At 32.5% G+C, this 24,993-nt stretch overlaps 1 protein-coding gene across 7 annotated transcripts in view; it reads left to right on the top strand.

Annotated features, from left to right (window-relative positions):
* LARP1B (La ribonucleoprotein 1B) overlaps positions 1-24,993 on the top strand; it is a 103,333-nt gene that overhangs the window by 3,015 nt on the left and 75,325 nt on the right. For 6 of the 7 annotated variants that reach the window (XR_010384908.1, XR_010384931.1, XM_031466194.2 and 3 more), the window contains exons 2-9: positions 4,884-4,942; positions 5,310-5,369; positions 6,969-7,143; positions 9,265-9,402; positions 13,112-13,255; positions 13,490-13,655; positions 16,984-17,128; positions 23,201-23,375. Coding sequence is in view for 5 of the 7 variants with exons in the window: in XM_064496579.1 (XP_064352649.1) it covers positions 4,884-4,942; positions 5,310-5,369; positions 6,969-7,143; positions 9,265-9,402; positions 13,112-13,255; positions 13,490-13,655; positions 16,984-17,128; positions 23,201-23,375 (1,062 nt within the window). In the remaining 2 variants the exon portion in view is untranslated. Of the gene's footprint in view, positions 1-4,883; positions 4,943-5,309; positions 5,370-6,968; positions 7,144-9,264; positions 9,403-13,111; positions 13,256-13,489; positions 13,656-16,983; positions 17,129-23,200; positions 23,376-23,958; positions 24,942-24,993 lie in introns of those variants that run through there. The other variant, XM_064496731.1, reaches the window with a different exon arrangement.

Raw genomic sequence — 24,993 nt, 5'->3', positions numbered from 1 at the left:
CAGTCATATATGAACATATATTTGTTTTCATATTCTTTTTCACTGTAAGTTACTGCATGCTATTGAATATAGTTCCCTGTGCTATACAGTATGAACTTGTTTATTTTATATATGTTAGTTAGTATGTGCTAGTTAGTATCTGTTAATCTCAAACTCCCAATTTATCCCTTCCCCGCCTGGTAACCATAAGATTGTTTTCTATGTCTGTGAGTCTGTTTCTGTTTTGTAAAATTCATTTTTTTTAGATTCTGCATATAAGTGATATCATATGGTGTTTTTCTTTCTCTTTCTGGCTTCACTTAGAATGACAATCTCCAGGTCCATCCATGTTGCTGCAAATGGCATTATTTTATTATTTTTTATGGCTGAGTAGTATTCCATTGTATAAATATACCACAACTTTATCCAGTCATCTGTCGATGGACATTTAGATGTTTCCATGTCTTGGCTATTGTAAATAGTGCTGCTATGAACATTGGGGTGCATGTATCTTTTTGAATTAAGATTCCCTCTGGATATATGCCTGGGAGTGGGATTGCTGGATAGAACTGCACAATTTGGATTCTCCTCCAGATACTGTTACTACCTAGCTGACTTTTGGCAAGATTTCTGTGCCTTATAAATGAATGAAGTGGATGTATTTTCTCTTTCAGTTCTTAATACCAAAGTGCTATCTATAACCTGTGTTCCTTGGCTTCCTGTTTACCTAAGCAAATTTGCAACCTCAAAAGTAATGAAATAGAAGCAGAGGACCTTTAGGGTCTAGAGTAGGTACAAACTAGGAGAGTGTTAATATAATGTGTTAGTGGGAGACTTGTGCATTTTATCCTGTAAATCAGGATATTCTTGAGAGGGAAAGAAAAGGATATTAATTATGCAGTAATAACAGACTTAAACTCTCTGTCCTAGCCAAACCTGAATTTACTGTCACTCACTTAATGAGGTACAGGGATTCCGTGCACAAAATTTTGCCAGAAAGTTTATTATGAGAGATAGAAACATTATAGGAAATGTAGGGGAATATTTCAGGACTGCTAATCATGAATTTTCTGTTAGAACCTGCAGTTCTAACTGAACTGCAAGTGAGGCATTTTTACTTCTTCATCTCTTCTGACACACTTTCTTCCACTTTTGGGATGGTTCTGGCTTGGGTATTGCTCTTTCTGGTAATCCTGATAAAGCCCTTTATTCAGCCAAAGCCTTCCCCATAGGAGAGGCCTAGAATAGTGTCACTGCAATCTTGAATTCCAGTCTCCTGACCAGAAAGAATTCTCCCCGAGTCCTCGTTTAAAGTTTTATTTATTTTGGAGACCTTTATTAAAATCATAATATGGTATTTAATAATTACTAATCTGTAGTTATGATTATGTTTTGCATAGTACAAATCAGCTTTCTAATACAATTTTCATTCTTTAATTCACAGAAATGGTGTATAAAAATACTGATTTTTTTCATCTTTTTTTCCTTAGTTTTTTTGACCCTATCAATCCTCTTTTCTCCAAATGTGTTTCCCAGAGACCTCAGATAAGCTTACTGTTACTCTAATAAGATGCTATTATATAAATGATACATAAGTATGTTCTTATAAGAATGGAACTTTTGATCCCTTCAAAAAAGGAGATAATCATCTTACCAGTTTGCTAAATATCCTTTCAGTCCTTTCTATGCAATTACTTCTATATAGAGCATTTTGTATATGCATTTAGAACATTTTTAATTTAAAGTATTGGTTGCTGGTTTTCTTTTTCTTTACAGTTAGTCAGTTTATTTTTTTTATAATTATAATTAACATTAGTTTCAGGTATACAACATAATGATTCAATATTTGTGTGTTGTGAAATGATCACCATAAGATTAGTTAACTACCATCTACATACTTAGTTATAAAAATTTTATCTTATAATGAAGTTGAACATTTTAAATTTCAGCTTCAAAAAAATTGCTGAGAAATGGTCCATAAGTGTAACTGACATAGTCAGTTAAGCCATTTACCTATTGATCAACATCTTGATTGTTTCAGACATTTTTATACACACCTCTTATACACTTTTGATTTTCTCTAGAATAAGTGAAATTGATACTCCCACTTTTACAGCATGAGAAGTAGTTTTTTTTTACATTAAAAAAACTTATTTACTGTGGCAAAACAGCATGTTATGACATTTTCCCCTTAAATATAATAAAATATATGAAATATTGATAACTATCAATGAATTTTCTTAATTGAAACTTTCCTAAAGATTATGGTCATGAAAATTTAAGTGAATAAAGTTGCCCCTGTTATGTTGCAAGTTTTTGTTTTCAGTATCCAAGCTCTTAAAATGAACTGTTTTCCTATTTGGAATTAGCTTCTTATAGATTTAGATGTTAGAATAATATGCAAAAAAATTTGTATTTGTATGATGTCTCACCAGTGATGTTTGAAAAATAAAAGTATGAAGATTACACACTTGTTCGTGTTTATTTATATGTACTTGGGACCACTAGTAGCTTAGTTTTCTTCATCTGTCTGAAAAAATTTTCTTAATTAAAATTTCTTTATTTAAAGGTTTTTCAGGTTGTCTTGGTTTTTCAGTCTTAGGTTTTCTCTAATGACATGCCAGGGTAATTTCCTCCATTTTGGTTGGAACATGGGAAAATGAAAAATTTCTTTTCTTAGGCTTGTTTTTATCTGTTCTATATGTATATATAAAATACATATGTATATATAAAATACTTCAAACCTGGTGGATTTTTTCCATGTCAATATGTACAGATTTATCTTATTTCTAAAAATTTTTATATTTTATGTAAATGTACCAATAATATAACTATCCCATATTATTGAATGTAGATATTATTTATTTAAATACAGTTATTAGCAGAGCTGCAGTGAGTATCTTATACAGACAACTTAGTACCTTGTCTTGATTCCCAGATAATTTCCCAGAAATGGAATTGCTTCATTAGAAAGTATATACATTTTAAATGATTGATTACTCTTGAGAGGTTCTACTATTTCACTCTCATTCCAACAATATCAGAGAAATGTCCATTTTATCAGTATGACAGGTGAAAAATGTTTTAGTTTACATTTCTTAGAGCAATTGAGTGCCATTTCATGTTTGGCCACTGGTATTTCTTATTTGAATCATCTGTTTATCTTTTACTCAGATTTGTTTTTTTTAAAGCTCATTGTCATCCTTTTAACCAGAAAAGACTGGGTTGATGAGGTGGTCTGAGTGAGCAGCACACAGTACTTCCTTCTGTTGGACTTGGAATTAGACAAATATGTCCACAATTGGCATTGCACAACTGCAGGTTCCCCTTCTACTTTTGTTGGGCAGTGTGCCCTTTGAAGTTGGCAGCACAAAGGAGCAGATTAGAATGCTTGCTCTCTGTGGACAGCTAGGTCCCAAAGAAAAGTGGGCAGGGTGCTAGCTTTGCAAATTTAGTTCCTTTTCCTAAACTCACTAATTAGGAAACTTAATTTCCGTGGGAGGAATTGGAACTTGGGAACAGGAATTTTCTGGGGAAAGTCTTCCTTTCAGAAAAGTAAATTTACTGTGAGGGCCATTAGGTAACCAATATTAAGAAATCACTCTTTCCTATCCCAGAGTATTCAGCCACATTGGCCAACATAGTTTGTCAAATACCTTGTGATGAGAATAAATTACGATATTGATAAACTAAATATCCAAATTGCAATGTGTACATAAAGATACTCCATTATTAAAATGTCAGCATTATACAGGCCATAGAGTTAAGTGTGAAATTTTTTTCCCATTATATTTTTTAAGGAGGAGTTAAAAGATGAGAGATTAAAATTTAAACAAAAGTCCAAAGTTTTTGAATCCAAAAGAATTGACTGCAATCAAAATCTCTTGTCCTTTTATTTTTAAATGTGAAGAAATAAAGATCGATTCTTCCTCTCCAACCCCTTTACTCACTTTTGGCTAGAGATTATCATCAGTGTCTGGGTAGAGTATGGTACCACATTCATTTTTAAATCATATTTGTAATTTTTTTGCAACTGATTTTTCTTAAATAATTATCCTTATGCACATTTACATTCATGTTTACACATATGTGTACCTAAAGTATAAAGAAGTATAAAGCAAATACCCATGTACTCACTATTCTGCTTTAGAAATAGAATTAATACAATATTCAAGATACCAGTGTGCCCAGCCCTGATGATATCTTGAGCCTTCATTCATCTTTCATAAGTACTCTATCTTAGTTAAGTATTTCTGGGCTTTAACTCAAAGATTGCTTTATTTTAGCCTGTGAATTAGTCACTTCCATGATTTATGGGATTCATGTTTTGCTAAATTATTGTGTTTTCCATAGTTGCAGATCCCATGTTTATTCTACTTTTTAATATTTACTTCAGGCCATGTTTAGCTAGATGATATGCCATCTGGTCATCATGCTAGATAGTGAATCAAGGTAAAAGACAGGATTATGGTTCCCAAACTTTGTTTTCAAGGGCAAATAGTTTGAAGTTTTCTGACTTATTTTCTGGATGGCTCTTTGATGAGTGTGAATTTATTTGTATATAATATGTATAGAAAAATGTATCCCATTAGGAATTTATTTACTAACTTTTCTGTATTAAAATATATTTCTAATTTTTCCATGTTGTATTCTGATAGTGAAAGGATTGGTCTATCAGTTCAGTGTAAGTAAGCTGTTAATATTTTCTACTTCTTCATTTAAACACTGAAGACCTCTTTGAATCTATGTTTAAAATGTAGTTGATTTCTTGTTAGGAATTTGTCTCAGCTTTGGATTTTGTTGAAAATATTGACTACACTGACTTACTGAAGTTGGTTTCATAGTTATTTTGTTAAATATATGGAATGATACGGTTGTAAAAACAAGTCTTTTTTTTTTTTTAGACCTCAATTCCCCCAAAATTATAAAAGCAGGAAAACCTAAGACAAAGAAATCCAACAAGGTATGTCTTTAAAGGAAATAGTTTTTAACTATAATGATTTCGAAAGGAACTCTTCTTAGATTATTGTGTATTTTTCTTTCCTATCATTGTTAGTTTAAAGTTACTATACTAGAGAATCGTAATCTTCATCCAAATCCCCATATGCCTTTGTTAACCCTGTGTCTGTCAATTTAGTCAATGTCATTGTATTAGAAATTGGACTGTAAGACCAAAGCATTCTTCTTACAACGTTCTATTGTTTGGAGAAGGTTTTAGATTAATTTGACAAATGAATACATACAATTGAATGTAGGTGATTTAAAACATTTCTTTCACTTCAAAAAATTTCTGATTTACAGACATAAATTTTTTTGTTGTTACTTCTTAGGCTAGTGATTTCAGCGATATGGCGAATTGGCCAACACCAAGTGAATTAGTAAGCACTGGAGTGAGTATTGTTTTTTAAGACTTATTTTTAATAAAGGGAAAATATTGTCATTTCAACATGTGGAATTTATTTTACTTCAAATTTAGAGAGTTGCATTAATAAAATAACCATTTTTTCAGATACCTTGATTTCATTCATCACATTGCCTTCATCTGGTTGTATTCTCAGGACCTTACATTTGGAAGGGATGGGGTACCATGCTGTCATCTTCACGTAATACCTACAAATAGATTAATTTTTAATATAATGTGTGTAATTGAAGCCCACTTTGTGTTTCAGAATTTTTTCTATATATATATTTTTTTGATCTATCATCCTTTCAATGTGTTCAAGCCCTAATTACACATATATACACACACACATATATGCATGTATATCATATCAAGAAATATTCAGTGAATGGATTTTTGATTTAGCTATGAAAGAAACTCTAAAAGATGGTTTTGAGATATTCTATCAAAACACATTAGAGGAGTAGCATACATGGTTATTTGGTTGCATGTTTTCATTTGACACTGTACACTTTGCTGTTTGTAATTTGTGCATAGTTGTAAATAATATATATAAAACAGCTTAAGTAGTGTATAAGTGACATAATAAACTATACATATATAAAGTTTGCAGTTTGGTGTATTTTGACTTGTGAAACCATTGGCACAAACAAGATGACGAACTTAACCAGTACCTCAAAAGTTTCCTCGTACTCCTTTGTAATTCTCCCTGTTACATTCCCACTGTCATCCCAGGCAACCACTGATATGTTTTCTGACACTTAGTTAAGTTGTGTTTTCTATAATTTTATGTAAGTGGAGTCATACAGTATGTATTTTTTTTTTCTGGCTTTCATTCAGCTTAATTATTTTGAGATTTATTTATGTAATATGTATTAGTTGTTCATTCCTTCTTATTACTGAGTAGTATTCCATTGTATGGATATAAATGTTTATCCATTCATCTATTGATGGACATTTGTGTTGATTTCACTTTTTGGCTGTTACAAATAAGGCTGCTGTACAAACACTTGTGTAGAGAATTTTCTATGGATATATGCTTTCATTTATCTTGGGAGTAGAGGGCTGAATATTATGGTAGCTATTTGTTAACTTTTTAAACTACCAAACTTTTTATTCCTACCAGCAATGTATGAGAATTCTAGTTATTCTGCATTCTTACTGGTACTTGATGTGGTCAGCCTTTTAAATTAATTTTAGTCAGTCTAGTAGGTGTAGGGTGGTATTGCATTGTAGTTTTAATTTGCATTTTTCTGACTAGTGATATCAAGCACCTTTTCATATGCCATCATTATATCTTTTCGCTAAAGCATCAGTTCAACTCTAGCCCATTTTTAAATTGTTTTCTTGTTACTGCATCTTGAATTCATTATATATTTTGGATACAAGTACTTTTGTCAAATACTTAACAAATATTTTCTCCCAATTTTTGGCTTGACTTTTAACATTGTCTTTTGACAAGTCATTTTTAATTTTTGTTTAAAGTTGTCATTCATTTGGCAATATTTAGGTAAGGTGTTACCATAAACTTTTGAATGTTAGTGAAAATGTTCATGAAAACTATTTCATTCAGAAAAACTTTTTGCAGTGTCAGAGTGCCATCAGCCAAGGAAATAAGAAGCCACAAAATAGAAAAGAACGAGAAGACAAGGTTGAAAAGAGAAATAACAGTGAAAGCAAAGAAAGCCGGGAAACAAAATTAGATGGTCCTGGTGAAAATGTCAGTGAGGATGAGGCTCAGTCAAGTAATCAAAGAAAGAGAGGTTAGTTTATCTATATCTTCATTTTGATTTTTTGAAGAGAGTTGTAGTAATGAAGAATTATATTTAGTCAGTTGATTCCTGATAGTCACCAATGAGTATTTTGGATTTCTCTAAGGTACTATCTGCATTGTTAACTGATTTGCTTTTATAACATTTCTGAAATGTTAGGCTTTTCTCTTTGCTTTGACCTGTATTTTATGTAAAAATGGATTGAAATTCCACCTGTAGATGTAGGTGTAGATATGTTCTTGGAAAGTTATGTGATGACTATTGTTCTTACATCTGCTTTGGAACCGCTCCCTGTTTTTCAGGGAGTTCTGAGAAAATATTTTTCGAAGAGAAAATTGAGAACAGTCTTGGTCAACTTTTTTTACTCATAGCATTCCCCCAGTGAGAAAAAAATAATATCTTTACACCCTTTTCCTTATTGTTTTAGGAACTTTCCATATGTCTAGTGACAGATTATGATTTAACTGTTCGATGAAAGCGTATGCTCATTCAGTGTTCCGAGTCTAGGTAAATGTGTCTTTAGGGACTTTTAGGCAGAAAAGTTCTTTAAACTGTTGGAAATCAGTGGCTGAGGCAAGGTGAATGTTGGGGAGAGTGGCAGCGGATGCTATTGGAGAGGTAGGCAAGGTCCACCTTATGCTGGGCCTTGGTAACTTGGAATTAGCAGTTTAAGTGCCATGGGAAGCCATTGAAGGATTTTAATCCATGGAGGTGATGAGGCATGGGAGGGGACATTTCATAATTAAGTAGTTGCCAGCCAACTTCTTTAATAATGGAACTGACAATCCATCATACCTTGAGCACTTACTTGAATTTTTTGTAAATGAGTATTATAACCCTTAGCTGCAGGGTAAGCATTAGGCTCACTTGATACAGTAAGCCAAGGGTAATTGCTCAGAAGTGGTGGCAGCAGGACAACCATGTGGTTGTTAGAAAAAAGTTTCCACGTTTCTTAAACACTTTAATCACTTACCTCTTTCATACTTCTCAGATACATAAGTAGTCTTTTTGACTGTCTAGAATTCATACAGATGACAAGACTTATCCTATGCTAATGTATGTCTTCCTTGTTAGTTGCTTCAATTAAAACTTTAAAACTGATCACCCAACACTGTAAAACTATGAAGTCCAGGTGTTTTGTAGTTAGAGTTATTTCATATAATCAGGTCATGAAGGTGTGACTTTGAGCATACATTTTTATCTTCAAAACAAAGGCTTTTTTATGACAGAGAATCTCATTGATTAGAATTTATAGTATAGACTGTAAAAGAGCTTTTAGATTCTTTCATTGTCTCTTTTCCTCATCTGTCCATAGTTTCATGATTTATAGGGAATCAATGCTATAGTTGCACACCAGTATTCCCTTAATTACTTGGGTAGTTTTTCCTTTGCCCTGAGTCTTTGTTTATTGAAAATATATATTGGGCAGAAGCCTGAACGTTTTGAAACCTTAACTATGGAATCCATGAATAGGTAATCTTCAGAATTTCACTAGTATAACTGTTAATTATAGTATCATTTGGTAACAAGAAACATTAAATTGCTTCTGTCTCTTGACTGAAGTTAGGAAAATGTGTGTAGTTATAAAATGATTTATCAAATGCAGTTAGACAAAATTTTATACATAAACTTTATTTTGAGAAAGCTTGTGCATTAGTAGTATGTAGTAGCAGTAATATGCTAGACAAACTGATACTTGAGTCAGTCATATGAAGCTAAAAGTGTTTAGAATCACTAGCCAAACCATTATCCAGGTGTGCCGTGTTCTAACACCTAAGTATCTAGTATTAGATGGGAGTACTGTGAACACTTAGTATTTTTGAATAGCTTATCCATCAGAATTGAATGTACATTTCACTTAAAAGCAAAAGAATTCCAATGATAGTCCATCACTAACTGTTCATTTGGTTTTACAAATACAGTTTGCCCAAACAAGTTTATTAAAGAGCTGTGGAAAAAGAAGAAAATAATTTTGGTACTCTACAAAGAATCCCTTGAGGACAAACTAAGTCTTTCATTTATTTAATTAAAATTTAGAGTCTTTTCACAATTGCAAAGCTTTAATGAATATTGTGCATTGTCATTAAATGATTTTATTTTGTTTTCTTCAAGCTAATAAGCACAAGTGGGTACCACTCCACTTAGATGATGTAAAACCAGACAGTCAAGAAAGACCAGGATCCCGGAACAGCTCAAGATGTCAACCAGAAGCAAGTAAATCATCACATAATAGGAGAAATGATACACGAAGTAAGTCATTTTAGTCTCCTTTAGTCTGAAATAGTTCTGCTTTTGTAACCTTCTGTGACTTTGATTTTTTCTGAAGACTGTAGGACACTTATGTGGTAGACACACCTTACTTTGGGTTTTCTGATGTTTCCTCAAGGTTAGATTTGAGTCATGAATTTTTGGTGGGAATACTGCAAAAGTTAAATGGTTTTCTTCACAGTGTATTACTTGGAAATACACATGATCTTGGTTTATCTTCTTATTGCTGATATTTTGAGCACTTGGTGTTAAGATGAATTACTCTAGATTTCTTTAAAGACATTATTTCCCCCTTTATAATTAATATGTAATTTGTAAGAAGAGACTTTGAAACTGGGAATACCTGTTTTCTTATCAGACTTTCCGTATGAACTTTAGTTTCTTTCCATTGATGGTTCTTACTCTTGCCTGGTTCAGTTATTATTACCATGATCTTTGCAAATGCTGATTTTTTTTTTTTTACTGGATCATTCCTTCTATATTTATACAGTGGCATTCCACTGTAAAGAACAACTTCCCATTATTATTAGTGTGGGCTTAAGGCTTCTTATTTTTTCAATGTTATAATCTGTTACCATGATTGTTTAATTTGATGCTCAAATTGTCCCAGGTTTGGTTAGTGGGAGTCTCTTCTGGGTGGTTTCTGGGTCCTTTTTAAAAAAAGTCAACTTTACTGAGCAAATAATTACATATATTAAAATACACTCAAATTAATGCCATGTCCTCTAACCATGAGTCTACTTTTGGTCAGATTAGATTTACCTTTTCAGAATTTCATATGAATTGAAGTATACAATATACATTATATACTCTTGTGTTCTTTTGCTCAGCATAATTATTTTTATGTTCGTCAGTGTTGTTTTATGCATCAGTAGTTTCTACCTCTTTATTGCAGAATAGTTTTTCATCGAATGAATATCCCCCTTCATTCATCTATTCGTGGATATTTGGCTTGTTTTTAGTTTTTGGCTGTTACAAGTAGTGCTACTATGTACATTTGTGTAAAAGCCTTTGTGTGGGCATATGTCTTAGTTTCTTGGGTAAATATCTAGGAGTGGATTGCTAAGTGGTATGACAAGTGTATATTTAACTTTATAAGAAATTGCGGAGTTGTTCCAGATTGGTTGTACCATTTTACGTTCTCACCACTATTGCTTCTTTCCTTTGCTGTTTGTTAGGTTATGTCTTGTGAAATTTCCTATATTTTGAATTTGTGTCTTAATGTATCACAGCAGTAGAAATAAAATGTCTCAGTGTTAATGTTCAGTTCGTTCAGGTGTTGTTAGCCTTATCCATTCGTCATAAAGTGCCCCATTAATTCTTTCATTTAATAGTATTACTTCCGTTAAGAATCATTCCCCAGGTACCTTATTTCAGCAGGGTTTGTTCAGGTTTCAGAAAGAAGAGGACAGGAGGATATGTGGAAGCAGTTTGCTGAGCATTTGGTTTTATAGTTTTTTGCTGAAATCCTTTACATCTGATAATTTTTAAGACATGTTATCCTGTGAAAGAATTGTGCAATGAATACCTATCTAACCACCATCTAGATTTAGTAATTTTGCTATATTTATTTCATCTACCTGCTGAATAATTTGTAAGTAACATGTAGGTACCATGACACCTTACCACTGATGTCCTAAGAAAATATAGCAACTACGAAAATCAACACTAATTCCCTAATAGCATCTGAAATCTAGTCATAAGGTATATTCACTCAGTTGTCCACAAAATATGACTTTAAAATTATAAAACTTGCCTATAGAAAAATCAAGACTTTTTTTGACTTTTGTACCATTATTTCTCAAATGTATTATTTTAATGTTCTATTCTAAAAGTAATATGTTCGTAGTTATGTTAAGTACAGAGTACATAAGAAAATACATACAAGTATAAAGAACAACAATATAATAACACTGGGAACTTAGCACCCATTTTAGAAATGCATGTTACCATTATCTTTGACATATTCCTGTGTGCCTAGTTTCACCCCACTGCCTCCCTTCTTAGGAAAAAAAGTCTATTTTAGTTTTTTGAATGCTTTTGAAATTGGCATGAAGTATTATTCCATTTACATATTCTTTGGCACTAATTTTTTTCACTTAGTCTAAATTTTCTTAAATTTGTGCATGTTGGCTTATAATGCTGTGACTCATTCTTTTTTTTTTTTTATCCTGCTGAAGGATATTTCACTTTTTGATAAAATCTGTACTGTTGATAGACATGTGGATTGTTTCCAGTTTTTTGGTATTAAAGTGCTACATTGAACAGTTTTATGCATGTTTTCCAGTAGACACATATAAAAGGTTCTCTAGGGTAATTTCTTTAGACTGCAACTCGTGAGTGTGTCATGAATTTGATGTACTGAGTCATGATCAGGTATCTCAAATTGATAGACTAGAGTGCTTCATGTTTTTTATGACAGTTGTGTTTAAATTAAACTTTTTATACTGTGTTAGAGTGTAACATATACTACGGCTTACTGTGGGTTGAGGCAGAAATGTTTGAAAAAGACTGTATAAAAAAGAAGGAAAGAAATGGAGGAGGAATTGCAGGGTCTAGGACAGTGGTTCTAAATGGGGGTGATTTTATTTTTCTCCACAAGGGGACATTTGGCATTGTCTAGAGGTAACATTGATTTTTACAACTGGTGGCGGGGCAATAGGGGAAGGTAATGATGATATTGGTATCTAGTGAGTTGAGATCATGGATGATGCTAAACATGTTGCAGTACCCAGGACAGCCTACCACACTAGAGAGTTACTTAGCTTAAAATGTCAACAATGCCACAGTTGCAAAACCCTGGTCTTTAGGATATACATACCTTTATATTTATCTGGTTGTTTCAAAACAAAGTGAGTGTACCTGTTTTTATTCTCACTAACTTTATGCAAGTGTTCTGTCTTTTCGGTCAACATTTGGTATTATAGGACCTTAAAATATTTTTCAGACTGAGACAGATAAAATACTCTTTCATTTGCATTTCTCAAGGCTAGTAAGGCTGAGCACCATTTTTTATTGGCCTTTTGCATTTGCTTGTTTGCCCTAGCCTATCTTTTAGCTAGTTTCCCCATAAGTTGCTCTGTGTGGGTTTGTGAGTGTGTGTGTGCGTGCATGTGCACACATGTGACATTTGTATGAATTTTATATGCATTCTGAATGTAATTGTGCTGCAGATATCTTCTCCCAGTTTGTTTTGTTTTCATTTCCCTTTTTCTTTAAAAGAAACATCTTTTACCTTAATAGAAACATCCTTTCCTTAAAAATTTTGTGAAAATAAGTATTATTATTATTGTGGAAATGTAAAAGGCAAAAGATTTATTCGATCTGAAGAGAAACCAGAGTGTGTGTGGAAATGTGTTTCTTAGGAGTTTTATATAGTGCAAAACTCATTTTTACTGGAACTTCCTGAATCTTGAACAACACAATTTTAGCAAGCAATCTCACTATCTTTGTAGTATGTTACTTGACTTAATAGACTGTCTTCTTATGTCAGTGCATAATGTCTTTTATGCTGGACACATTTTGACGAAATTCCTCTGGGATCTCTTAAGTTTGTATCTTTCTGAAGAATGCCTGGTTATTAACAACTAGTTACCAAGTGGGGAGAAGTGGTTACCACATTTTCGTAAAGATAAACATGTTATTAACAGTCACAGATTGAAATGTATTAAAATATTTTTATTTTAAAAAGGTTGGAGACGTGAAAGAGAAAAGAGAGATGATCAAGATGAAGTTTCCAGTGTGAGAAGTGAGGGTGGTAATGTCCGAGGTTCTTTTAGAGCCCGAGGAAGAGGCCGAGGTCGGGGAAGAGGACGAGGCAGAGGAAATTCTCGATGTAGGACATGATTTCTTGTTTTGTTAAATTAGATGAACTTTGAGAAAAGTATGCAAGACTTCTGTTAGTTTTCCCCACTATCCCATATAATGTTTTAACTGATTTTATTTGTCTGATAATAAAGATGGTTTTATATTTGTTACCTTTTGAAATACTTCACTTTGGATTTTTCTTTATAGTACCTCCTTTTTAAAAAATCTGATTATTTTTTTCTTTTTCTTTTTTCACATTAAGTGAACTTTGATTATTCATATGGTTATCAAGAACATGGTGAAAGGTCTGACCAACCATTTCAAACAGAACTTAATACCAGTATGATGTATTACTATGATGATGGTACAGGCGTGCAGGTGTATCCAGTGGAAGAAGCATTGCTTAAAGAGTATATTAAGCGCCAAATGTAAGTCGAACAGACAGATGGGATAGGAGAATCTGTTGCAATATCATACTTGAATGTCATTGACAATGAATATATAACACATTTTCTAAGCTGTTTATTAGTAAAATTGAAGGATTTTAGTAGTTTTTTTCTAGGAAATGTTAGTAAAATATGTAAAATATTTTAAAAATTCATATTTGGTTCATGTTATTTACATAAAAATAGTGCTTTCTCTACTGAGGTCTTTCTCTGCCTAAAGAATATTGTAATGTCATGGTATAATATGAGTGATTAAATAATAAGAATGTAAAACTGCTACATATATTTGAAATTGAACAAATGAAACTTGGCTTATTTTCAAATAAATGTTTCTATTAAAATTTGAAAATGAATATAAATGGCAGAAAATGTTGCTGTCTGGCTTTCTTAACAGTTAGTTTCAGCATTCTAAGTTTGTTTTTTAACTTTTAAGTTCTCTTTCTCTGTGACATATTATTTAGGCTTTTTTGCTCTAGTTCTTATAATAGTTACTACCTGAATACTAAAGTTGAGGTTAGGAGGATGTTAGTTTATTCTATTATCTTTAAGGAAAAAATAACCTCTCTGCATATTAGTATTGTGTAGGAGGTTTTGCATATTTATATAGTGTGTTTATGTAGTGTTGAGAAAAATATTCCCAAGTGATTTGCATAAGTAATTTGCTGAAATTTGACCCTTTTTTTTGTCTACAAGGGAAAGGAAAAAGGCTATTTTTGAAAGGGCATAAGCATTTTAAAAACATCTACCTTTATTTAAAAATGAAAATGAACCATACTCTGTTACTAGAAAATCATTTATTCATCAGCATCAGCCAGGTATCTTCCTCGGATGCCTTCATGGTGGATTTGATTGGCTTACAAGATGAAGCAACCTGTTTATTTTATTCTTGCTTCTTTTGTTACAGTTGACGCAAACACTGAAGAAAAGGGCCTTTTAATGGGCAGAAAGTGCCTGGCATGTGGCTATCAACTTCAGAGCACTATTCCTGCCTTTTTTTTTTAACTCTTGCTGCCAGGTCCCTTCTGAAACCTGACAGTGGACATACAACTCCATGTCAGGATAATCGGCCTCCAATGTGCTCATAACAAGTGAGGGAGGAGCAGAGCTACTTCAGTGTTGACAAAATTTCTGATCATGCAGTGTAGTATCCAGAGCTTCTAAGGTAGGACATGATAATGTCCCCTAGGACACTGAACAAAATGTCAGACATAGCATTGGGCACGACTCCTTTTTTTGTTATTGTTTAGCAATAGAGTTTTGGCAGATGTTAGAGAACCAGGCTGGTTTAGAATGGCTCTTTACTGTTACATTCTCTGATTACTGGACATCTGGATTTGAGGAGTCATGCTTTTGATTCTGTGTCTTTGAAGTTTCTCATACATAGATAGGCTTATTCATTAGGTTTAAATTTTCATATTTGAGAAGTTACTGAAAACTTTCTTTGCACTTGTGGAATATTATTCAAAAATATTTTGATGTAAGAGGCTTACCTGTATTATGGATGATTGAGTTTTTTAAGTCATGTTAACTGAAGATGCATATTAATAATTTGACTTTTTGATGTCAAGGTATTAAAAATTTAAGATCTTGATTATTTCTAGCTGGGACAATCTCTTGGCATTCAGATTTAGACATAAGTATGTTTGCAGCCCACTAGAAGTTTCAAAAAGTATTTACTATAGGTAATAGAGTGATTTATGAATTTATTTACACAAAGTACTAGGTTAAAAAGACATCTTACAGTCAGAGAAGTTTTTGTCCAAGAACAGTTTTAACTTATGATTAAATCAAATGTCTTAATGTCTGAAAATTGAGAATTTAAGCATATGTATTATATGCCTACCTCATTTTAGGCACTGTGAAAGGGTTTTTGAAGTATAACAAAAATTAGAACACACATATTATGTGCCCACCACATGCCAGGCACTGTGAAAAGGGCTTTTGAGGTGTAACAAAAATCAGATTGTTCAATTCTTCAAGCCTTATATTTTTTTCTTCTGTGTTTAAGAAGAGTAAATGATTTACTAGTGTTACTGAGATGTCAGTAGTACTTCACTGATCTAAGGGAGCTTTGCACTTTGATAGTTGGGTAAATATCAGAGTATAAAGAAACAACTTGGGTATTTAAATTTCTAAAATAAGATTTTTTCCCACCCAGTGGAAAGTAGCTCAAAGCCAGTTTTCACTCATAGTTGATTTTTTTGTTCAAAGTTAGAGTTCGATCTAAATACTTCAAGGGTATCTTTAGTTATCCAGCCTTATACCCAAATATATGAGCTGATGTGCTTTCTCATAATTTGCCACCCATCTTTGAAATCTTTCTCTGTGATTTAGAAACAGTATAGGATTATTAAACTGTAGGCCATATCATTTGATGTCATATATTTTGTATTTTCTGCATTTTCCCTCATTTATCCTCTTGTTCTCTCTCTCTAGAATCTTGTTCTCATTTTTCTATTCACAGGCTGAATTTGAACACTTGTTTCTCAAATGCCATTATTAAATGTATTCTTCATATTATCTTTTATTTTGAAACTTATAGTTATTGGTCATACACTTTGTGTATAAGTTGCTTTTGTATTTCCCTGCCATGTAAATACCTCATGGTGTTGTATATATTCTTTGTTTAGCTATATTCTGTTCACTCTTACTATCTTTTACAGTTGAGCCCATCAAAGGGGGAAATCTTGAATGATTTGAATATAAAATTGTGTGTGTACACCTGTGCCTATGTATTCACTAACGCTTAGTTTTTACTAAGCATTGTGCTGATTGCTAAAGTTCAGAAGTATTAAACAATGTCAGTACCCTGCCACTATAGAAAGCAAAACAAACTACTCTGTAAACTTGACAAAGAATACTTCCAGTATATCATTATTCTCAGTGATTGGAAAAAGTTGGAAGGCAGTCTTTTGAGATGTGTTTAGCTTTTTTATTTAGTGTTTAAATGAAGTAAATTAAACTAGCTTTGAAATGAAATTTTTCACTGAATTGACTCATTGAAAAAGTTAATTATTGAACTATTTTAAAGTATAATGCTGGTTAATTCTTCATACATAGGTAGAAGTTAATGTTAGTTTTCGGAAAGATAATCGGTATTCTAAATTTCTTTCTACTTATGTGGAAGAGAAATTACTAACTTAGTAGGGTTTTGCTGTTACTGTATTTACCTTACTACCTATTTAATTAAGTGTATATAATGTTATTAATAAAGTAGTTTTATAGCAATTGATACTATAAGCAATAGACATTTTTATTTCCTATCGAATAGATTGGTGAAACTTGTTTACTTCTCTATTTCTCTTTTCAGTGAATATTATTTCAGTATAGAAAATTTGGAACGGGACTTCTTTCTTAGGAGAAAGATGGATGAGCAAGGTTTCTTGCCTATTTCCCTGATTGCTGGTTTCCACCGTGTTCAGGCTCTCACTACAAACCTTAATCTCATTTTAGAGGTAATTATTCATTTACAAAACAGTCTACTTTCTATTAATGCTGTGAACCTAAAACTGTTCTGAAAAGTAAAGTCTATTAAAAATTTTTAAGAAAAAAGCAAAAACAAGTCTGTAGTTGCCTAAGGCTTAGACTGCATCGTGGCTTTTTTCTATTTTGTAAAACCCAAATAAATGTCTAACCTTGGAAACCCTTCAAAGAATTACTAATGATGTTTTCACATGTTTTTAACTAGATCTTTGGATGGGTTGAACACCAACACAGACTTGAACTTACTGGGGTATTCTTGGTCCTCTAGTCTTCAGATTGCTATAAAATAGCATATATTCCCATTAAAATTTTGAGAATTTTTCATGTGCTACAGAAGGGCTGACTTAAAATAGTATTTCCAGTATTTCCAGCATTCTTGATGATTTTATTGAATCTCTTGTCTGTCCTGTTCTAGAAATGCTTACAGTTTTTGATTTTCTGTTTGCTACATACATACAATCAAATTTGCCTTTTTGCTGTATAGTTCTATGAATTTTGACAGACTTAGACACTTGTGCCTCCCGTGTAACCAGTCACTTTCCCCACTAACAGCCCCCGGGGAACCACTGATCTGATTTTTTGTCCCTCTAGTTTTGCCTTTTCCAGAATATCCTATAAATAAATTACACAGTTTGTAGCCTTTTGTTTCTGATTTCCTTGACTCAGCTTAGTGCTTTTGAGATTCATTCGTGTTATTGCATGTAGTAGTTTTTTCTTGTTGTTGACTAGTATTTCATAGTAAGGATGTACTATAATTTATTCAGTCACTTGATAGACATTGAGATTGTTTCCAGTTTTTTGAGATTATGAATAAAGCATGGATCTTTGCGTGTACCTATGTTTTCATTTCTGTTGGGTAAATATTGAGGATTGAGATTGCTGGAATGTGTGGTAAGTATATGTTTAACAGTAAGAAATTGCCAATCTATTGTCCAAAGTGGATTTAACCATTTTGCATGCCACCATTTTGTATGAAAGTTCCATTTGCTCCATGGCCTCATCACTTGGTATTGTCAATTTTTTGAATAATAGATATGTAGTGGTTTGTCATTGTGGTTTTAATTTGTATTTCCCTAATGACTAATGATGTTGAGCATCTTTTTATGTTCTATGTGTTTATTTGCTGTCAGTGTACCTTATTTGTTGAAATGTCTATGCAAATCACCTGCTCATTTTTATTGGAGTATTTGGGTTTTATTTAATCACTGTAAGAGTTTTTTCTGGATATAAGTCTTTTAAGTGTATTTTACAATTTTTTTTTTCCAGTCTTTGGTTCATCTTTTAATTTTCTTAAAAACTCTTTGAAAGTCTGGCTATTTTGGCAAATATTTTGAACACATGTGCTCTATATTTTAAAAACCAGCTATAGGAAAGTCTAGGTTTTTAAAACACTATTAACTAGTGATTTGTTATAAAACTAATGATTCTTTGTTTTATGAAAAAAATTACTTGGAGCAATACCACTATTATATTTATTTATAGACAATAAGTTTATTTAAAAGTTTCTGTATACTTTAATTTGAAGAAAGTTAAATTTTTTTCTTGCAGAGTTTATCCTTGGAAAAAAGTACTATAATTATGCTTATAGTAGAATGAGATTATTAACTATGGACTTTGTGCAATAGCAAAGATCCAGCTCACTGTCATTTTTGAAAAAGTTACTGATTTCCCCCAATCTCTGTACTTCTGTAGGAACGGGTAACTTCATTGCATGCTTTTTTGGTCTGTGTGTATTCCCATTAAGTCTTCAAACACGATTTTCAGAGCGCTGATTATGTTTCTAAAGCTTTTATCAGTAAGGAAGGGATATTTAATAAAACTATTGCGTTACTGACATGGGTTAGCATTAATACATAGTGGCTGATTTACAGTAAGAAATAGTAGTACTCTGAAATGCAGAAAAACACAAGCATAGTGATTTAGAACAACACAGGCCTGCATTCATTTAACATTTATATGTACCTACCATTTATTGCACTGGGAAAGATGTCTTTTCCCTTAAGGTGGCAAGGCTTCATTAGGCTTTGTAGTATAAACATGCTAATTTAGAGCATGCACTTGAACTTGCATACATATATCCTCGTAGCTCGGGGACTTCTGGCAGTGTCCTGAGACTTCTGTAAAGTGGAAATTGTAACAATGCATAACTTCATAGGCTTGCCATGAGTATGAAATATGTAATGGCAGTATCTGGCTCTAAATAAGAGTTTACTGTTGCTATTAGTCTTCAAGAATGTGCTTCTCTTGATCACGCCTTCTATCTTCAGTTCATTTCTACCAGCTTTTTCCTAAATGTGTTTGAATATGCTCAGGTCTTTCCTTTCTTGAAAAAACTATCAAAAGAATCAAAGTATACTTTAGCTGACACCGATATCTACCCTGGTTGAGTAGATCTACACAGCCAAATTTAGTGAGTCTGTTTTTTCCTCTCCCATTTATGTTTTTTCTTACGGCATTTTTTTCTGTTTTTTTCCTTTGATACATGTATATTGTAATATGATTGCTATTATAGCATTATCACTTAACATATTTATAGTACAATATTGTTGTTTATAGCCATTATACAGTGCATTAGATCTCCAAGGCTTTTTTACTACTGGTTTGAGTTTGTACTTTAAACAACATTGATCTTATCCTCTCCCCCATCCCCTGGTAACCACCATTTTACTGTTTTTTTTTTTTTTTTACTTACAAGTTTGGCTTTTTTAGATTCCACATAAAATTGATACTATACAGTATTTATCTTTCTGTCTTATGTATCTCAATTAGCATAATGTGCTCAAGATCCATCCATGTTGTCAGAAATGGCAGGATTATCTTCTTTTCTCACAGCTGAATAATCTCTTGTGTATATATACCACATATTTCTTACCCATTCACTTATTAAAGGGCTTTACATAGTCTCCATATCTTGGTTACTGTAAGTAATGCTGTAGTACACATAGGAGTGCATGTATCTCTGAAAACTTTTTTATTTCCTTTGAGTGGATACCCAGAAGTGAGTGGAATTGCTGGTTCGACTCAGCTTACTGCATTTTTGGTACTTGGTCTACAACTGAAAGCCATTTGTGTCTTCCTTTTTTGTTAGATCAAGTTGATCCTTGCTCTGCAACTGATCAGTTGTATAACTGTATGCAAGTTATTTAACCTCCTCATGCTCAATTTTCTCATTAAAATAGGACAAATAAGCTATTGTGGAGTATGTGGACTTAGAGGAGTAATTAACATAATAACTGTAAAGTCCTTAGAACTGTGCCTAGTACTGTGTCATTTGAAGCCTTGTTTCCCAAATTGGCTGACCTTGTGGTTTCACAGAATGTGTGCTGCTCTTATTCTTCTAGATCTTTACACATGCTAGTCTTTATTCTCTTAGTGCCAGTCATAGGACCAGGAACCAACCATATAACATCTATGTATTCCAGCATTGGTGGTTATTCATAGTAATAGGTATCATTAAGAAAAGGGCCAAAAATAATAGGAAAAAACCTCAGATAACTGGAAATATTGACTGTGTACCGTATCTCATTGTTTAGGAGTTCAAGATAACCAAGTTTTAGTAAAAATATGTCTAACTTTGGTTTGTCTAGATCTTTTCCTTAATATACGTCTGATACAGTTTTTGTATCATTCTTTTAAGGCCTAAATCACAACTTTTCCACTTTCTATTCTCTTGATTTTCTTCTTGAATTTTTTTCTAATAGGGATTTAATTCTCTGTGATTCAGGATTCAAAGGGCATAGAGTGAAAATTTTCCTTCTCATCTTTCAGCAACAGTGAACTAGTTAAACCTTCCTTGGTGTGGCAGGTAGTGTTACTTCTTTTTTGTGTATTCCTCGTGAAGTATTCATGTTATACTACATATACTGTCATGCCCCTTCCTTTTTTAAAAATAGCATGTATTAGAAGATCATTTGATAGCTGTATATAAAGAACTTTGAATTTTTTCCTGAAAAAAATTTTAAGTTGAGACAACTTACACTGTATATTCGAAACTGTAAGATTACAGATGACTTTTCCCCTCTGCATATACCTGTGTTACTGTCACCCAGATTAAGACAGAGAACATTTTCAACATCCCAAGGGGCTCTCTTGTACTTCATCTTAGTCAATACAACTGCTCTCCTCAAAGGTAGTTGCTTCTCAGAGAGCTTCCTCACCTGTTTTTTAAGCATAACAGAAAGTTATTTGAATTATTTTATATCTGACATTTGCTCATTATTGCTTCTGTAGGGTTTATCCTCCTTGGTGTGTGGCATTTGTTTATTTTCCATTTTTGGGTAGTATTGCATTGTATGATATGACAAATTTATTTTTTCATGTTTCTATTAATAGAAATTTGGGTTCTCTACAGTTTGAATACGTGATACTGTTGTGAACATTATTGTACATATTTTTGGTTGGACATATACAGTTATTTTCCTGTGAAATTGGTGGGTAATGGGATATATATATGCACTTAGCTTTTGTAAATACTGCTAAACATTTTTTTCAAAAGAATTGAACCAGTTAAAACTAACATTTCTGAGAATTTGAGTTGCTTTACATCCTAGCCATCACTTTTGGCAATCTTTTTCTAAAAATTTCAAGGAGCTTTTTTTCCTTTTAAATTCAGGTATAAATAACATGGTGTAAAATGCAGGGATCTTAGGTATTCAGTTTGAATTCTGAAAATTGTATAAACCTGCTCCAAACAAGATATATGTAGTCCATTACTCAGTAAACTTCTTGAGTGGCCCTTTCTAGTCAGTCCCTTACCCTCTCACCCGTTGCCTCACCAAACCAAAGCAAACCACTTTTCTGGTTCTTCTAGCATAGATTCATTTTGTCTGTTCTTCACATTTTTGTAAATGGAATTCTTCTGTCTCCATGCTCTTTCATTTATAGTTTTTGAAATTCACCCGTATTTTTACAGGATGTGGATGCTGGGTATACTGGTTTGCTACTGGGGTGTCATTGCTTCTAGAATGTTCAGTGGACAAAACTAGGAAAATATATTAGGAAAAAAATACACATATCACCAATTCAAAGCTCTTACCATAGGATTCTTCCTTATTTCCTTCATTCTGTATTTCATACTCTTCCTTTCAGTGAATATACCAAATCTTATCAAAAGAGCTTGTATTTAAATAATTTTAAAGTAATTGTCTATTTATGGAAAATATAACTTGAGAAGTAAGTACAATACTACTATTACAGCATTATCACTTAACATTTATAGTAATATAAGATTCTTAAAGTAATACATATAATAGGTTCTTGAACTAAAATACTGTTTTAATTTTTTTAAGTAAACAAATTTGTAGGTTGAGTCTTTATATTTGTATTTTTCCTAATTTGTAAAGGTGAGTACCTTGGATTTCAGTTAAAATTCAGGTAATAAGACTCTTAATTTTTATTTGGAAGAAATTTTGTTCTAGTTTTGTTTTATCCTTAAATTACAAGACATTTATTTTTTTGAGAGGCACATATCCTAGTGGCTAAGAATTGTAGTGGTGGATAAATAATGATTTGAGCCCTGGTATTGCCTCATACTAAGTCTATGATCTTTATCAAGTTACTTTGTTTCTTTAAGCCCCAGTTTCCTCATCTATGAAATGTACCTTACACTTACAGGGTGTTATGAGGAATCTGTGTATGTATGTTCTTATTATTCAACAATGGTGGTAGTTATTAAAATAAATACAATGCCTATGTTTTATTTAGTTATGTTAAGGGAAGACAAAAGGAAATATGAGAAGAAAAAAATTGACAATAAAAATTATAGTAAAAATCATTTGCTTCTAATTGATGCAGTAATCTTTGACTATTCTAATTGTGAAAACCAGATTATCTGCTACGTGTTAAATCAGGGTATTTGTTACTTTACAGGGGCAGATGATTTTAAAATTTGTCCTATTCTAAGTAGTTCATGGATATTTTTAGAAACATTAACTAATACTATATGCTGATTTTAGACTTTAAAATTTTTTAGGTTATTAGAAGTGTAGGATGTACAATTAAAATTTTTTGAATGAAAGTTAATAGCTCAAAATTCCCATTTATAGGCACTGAAAGATAGCACAGAAGTGGAAATTGTGGATGAGAAAATGAGAAAAAAGGTAGAACCCGAAAAATGGCCAATTCCGGGCCCTCCTCCACGTAGTGTGCCACAAACTGACTTCTCTCAACTGATTGATTGCCCAGAGTTTGTACCGGGTCAAGCCTTTTGTTCACATACAGGTAACAGCTTTTCTTCTAAAACAAACAGCCTAACAGTGGACTACTTAGTCCAGTTTACTCAGCCTTTTTAAAGTTTATTCAGATTCAATAGGACAATTAAAGATAACTCAGTGGCTTTTGATGCTTTAAATTCTATTTGTATTGCCTTCCATAGAGAGCTATAAATTAAATAGGGATTTAACAGTTATGGGTGGAGCTCTGTTCTATTTATGCTTAAATTATTTGTGTACTGTGTCATGTGTAGATTTTCTACCTATCTTCTCTTAATTTTAATGATCATAGTATCTTGTGCCAGTTTTCTCCTTATAAGATTGGAATAATTTAGAAGTTTAATATTCAAGAATGGGGGTAATTTTCCTTTAATTTTTTACCAAAATGCTTCAACCTTGTCTTGAAAAGACAAGATGACCTATATACTAATGCAGAATTGGGGATCTCTTATGAAGTTATTGTAATTACAAGTGTAAGAATTGGTGGTATTTAGACTTTCCAAAAATTATTTTAATGTTAAGAACTCTTTTCCTGGATCATTTTTAAGACATTCCCTCTTGGGAAAAAATATGTGTGCTTAAACTTTTTTCAGTCAGGGTGATGATCTGCTGATGCTCTTGGATGTCATTTGATTGGAATATGCAGAGGAATAGGTGACTCACTGAAATATCATTATAAATATTGGAACAAATCGTGCTGCAGAAATGGAAGCGACCAGACTTCTGTGCAAGAATGTCTACTCCCAACTCCTTGTGGAGGATGTTGGGCCAACACTACAATGGAGATAAACACCTTTGTGATGATGAGAGACCAGAGGACTGCTGTTGTTTTTATAGGAGCCGCCCATTTGTGTGTAATTAGTGTGGGCTGCATGTGCTACTTTTATTCATGGTGGGAAAGTTAATTATCATTCTGAAAATATTGCAAGAGTCTGTCTTTTCCTTCCAGACTTATGTACTTGTGTCCAGATCAATAAAGCAGAAATAGAGGCTTGAGTGGAATTTCCCAGATTGTTAGGTCCTTTGATATTTGATTTGCCCTTCAGTATAGTGTACATTGTATAACTCACATGTTGTCATAATATTTCACATGGACTATAAGATTTATTAATGTGGACACTAAGGGCAAAGAAACTTAAGAAATGAAAGAGAGTATTTTTTTTAACTCTTCAAAGTATTTTTGATACACCAGTCTAGAGGCCTGCCATCAATAAAGCACTGATAGACAGTCTCAGATATTTTTATTTAGTGTTTCTTTGATTGTCAGCCCTCTGTGCCTCTAAACCTAACAAGCAATTTGGGCAGGTGTTTTAAAAGTTGAAGAACTTCAAGTGACATTTTTTTAGGTTTTTAAAAGAGGAATATAATATCTGATTGTATACATTAGATTAATTTATTGTGTAAACATTGGGTCCAAGATGATATTTTTAACCTTCTTATGAACAGGCATTAGGTGAGTTTGATAAATAGAAAATACTTTCTCCAAAGTTTAACTAAGATAGGTCAGTCAGGTTGGTAATGCCTGTCCATGAACCATTTATGCATTATTAATAAAATTACAAGAATAAAGTCACAATGTTTGTACATGTTTGTGTTTTTTAATATACACTCATTTGTATACACATGCA

This window comes from Camelus dromedarius, chromosome 1, assembly GCF_036321535.1.
Source record: "Camelus dromedarius isolate mCamDro1 chromosome 1, mCamDro1.pat, whole genome shotgun sequence".
In the NCBI taxonomy this organism is placed as follows: Eukaryota; Metazoa; Chordata; class Mammalia; order Artiodactyla; family Camelidae; genus Camelus; species Camelus dromedarius.
The sequence above is the reverse complement of the archived record's forward strand: the minus strand, read 5'-3'. Positions and strand labels throughout refer to the sequence as shown.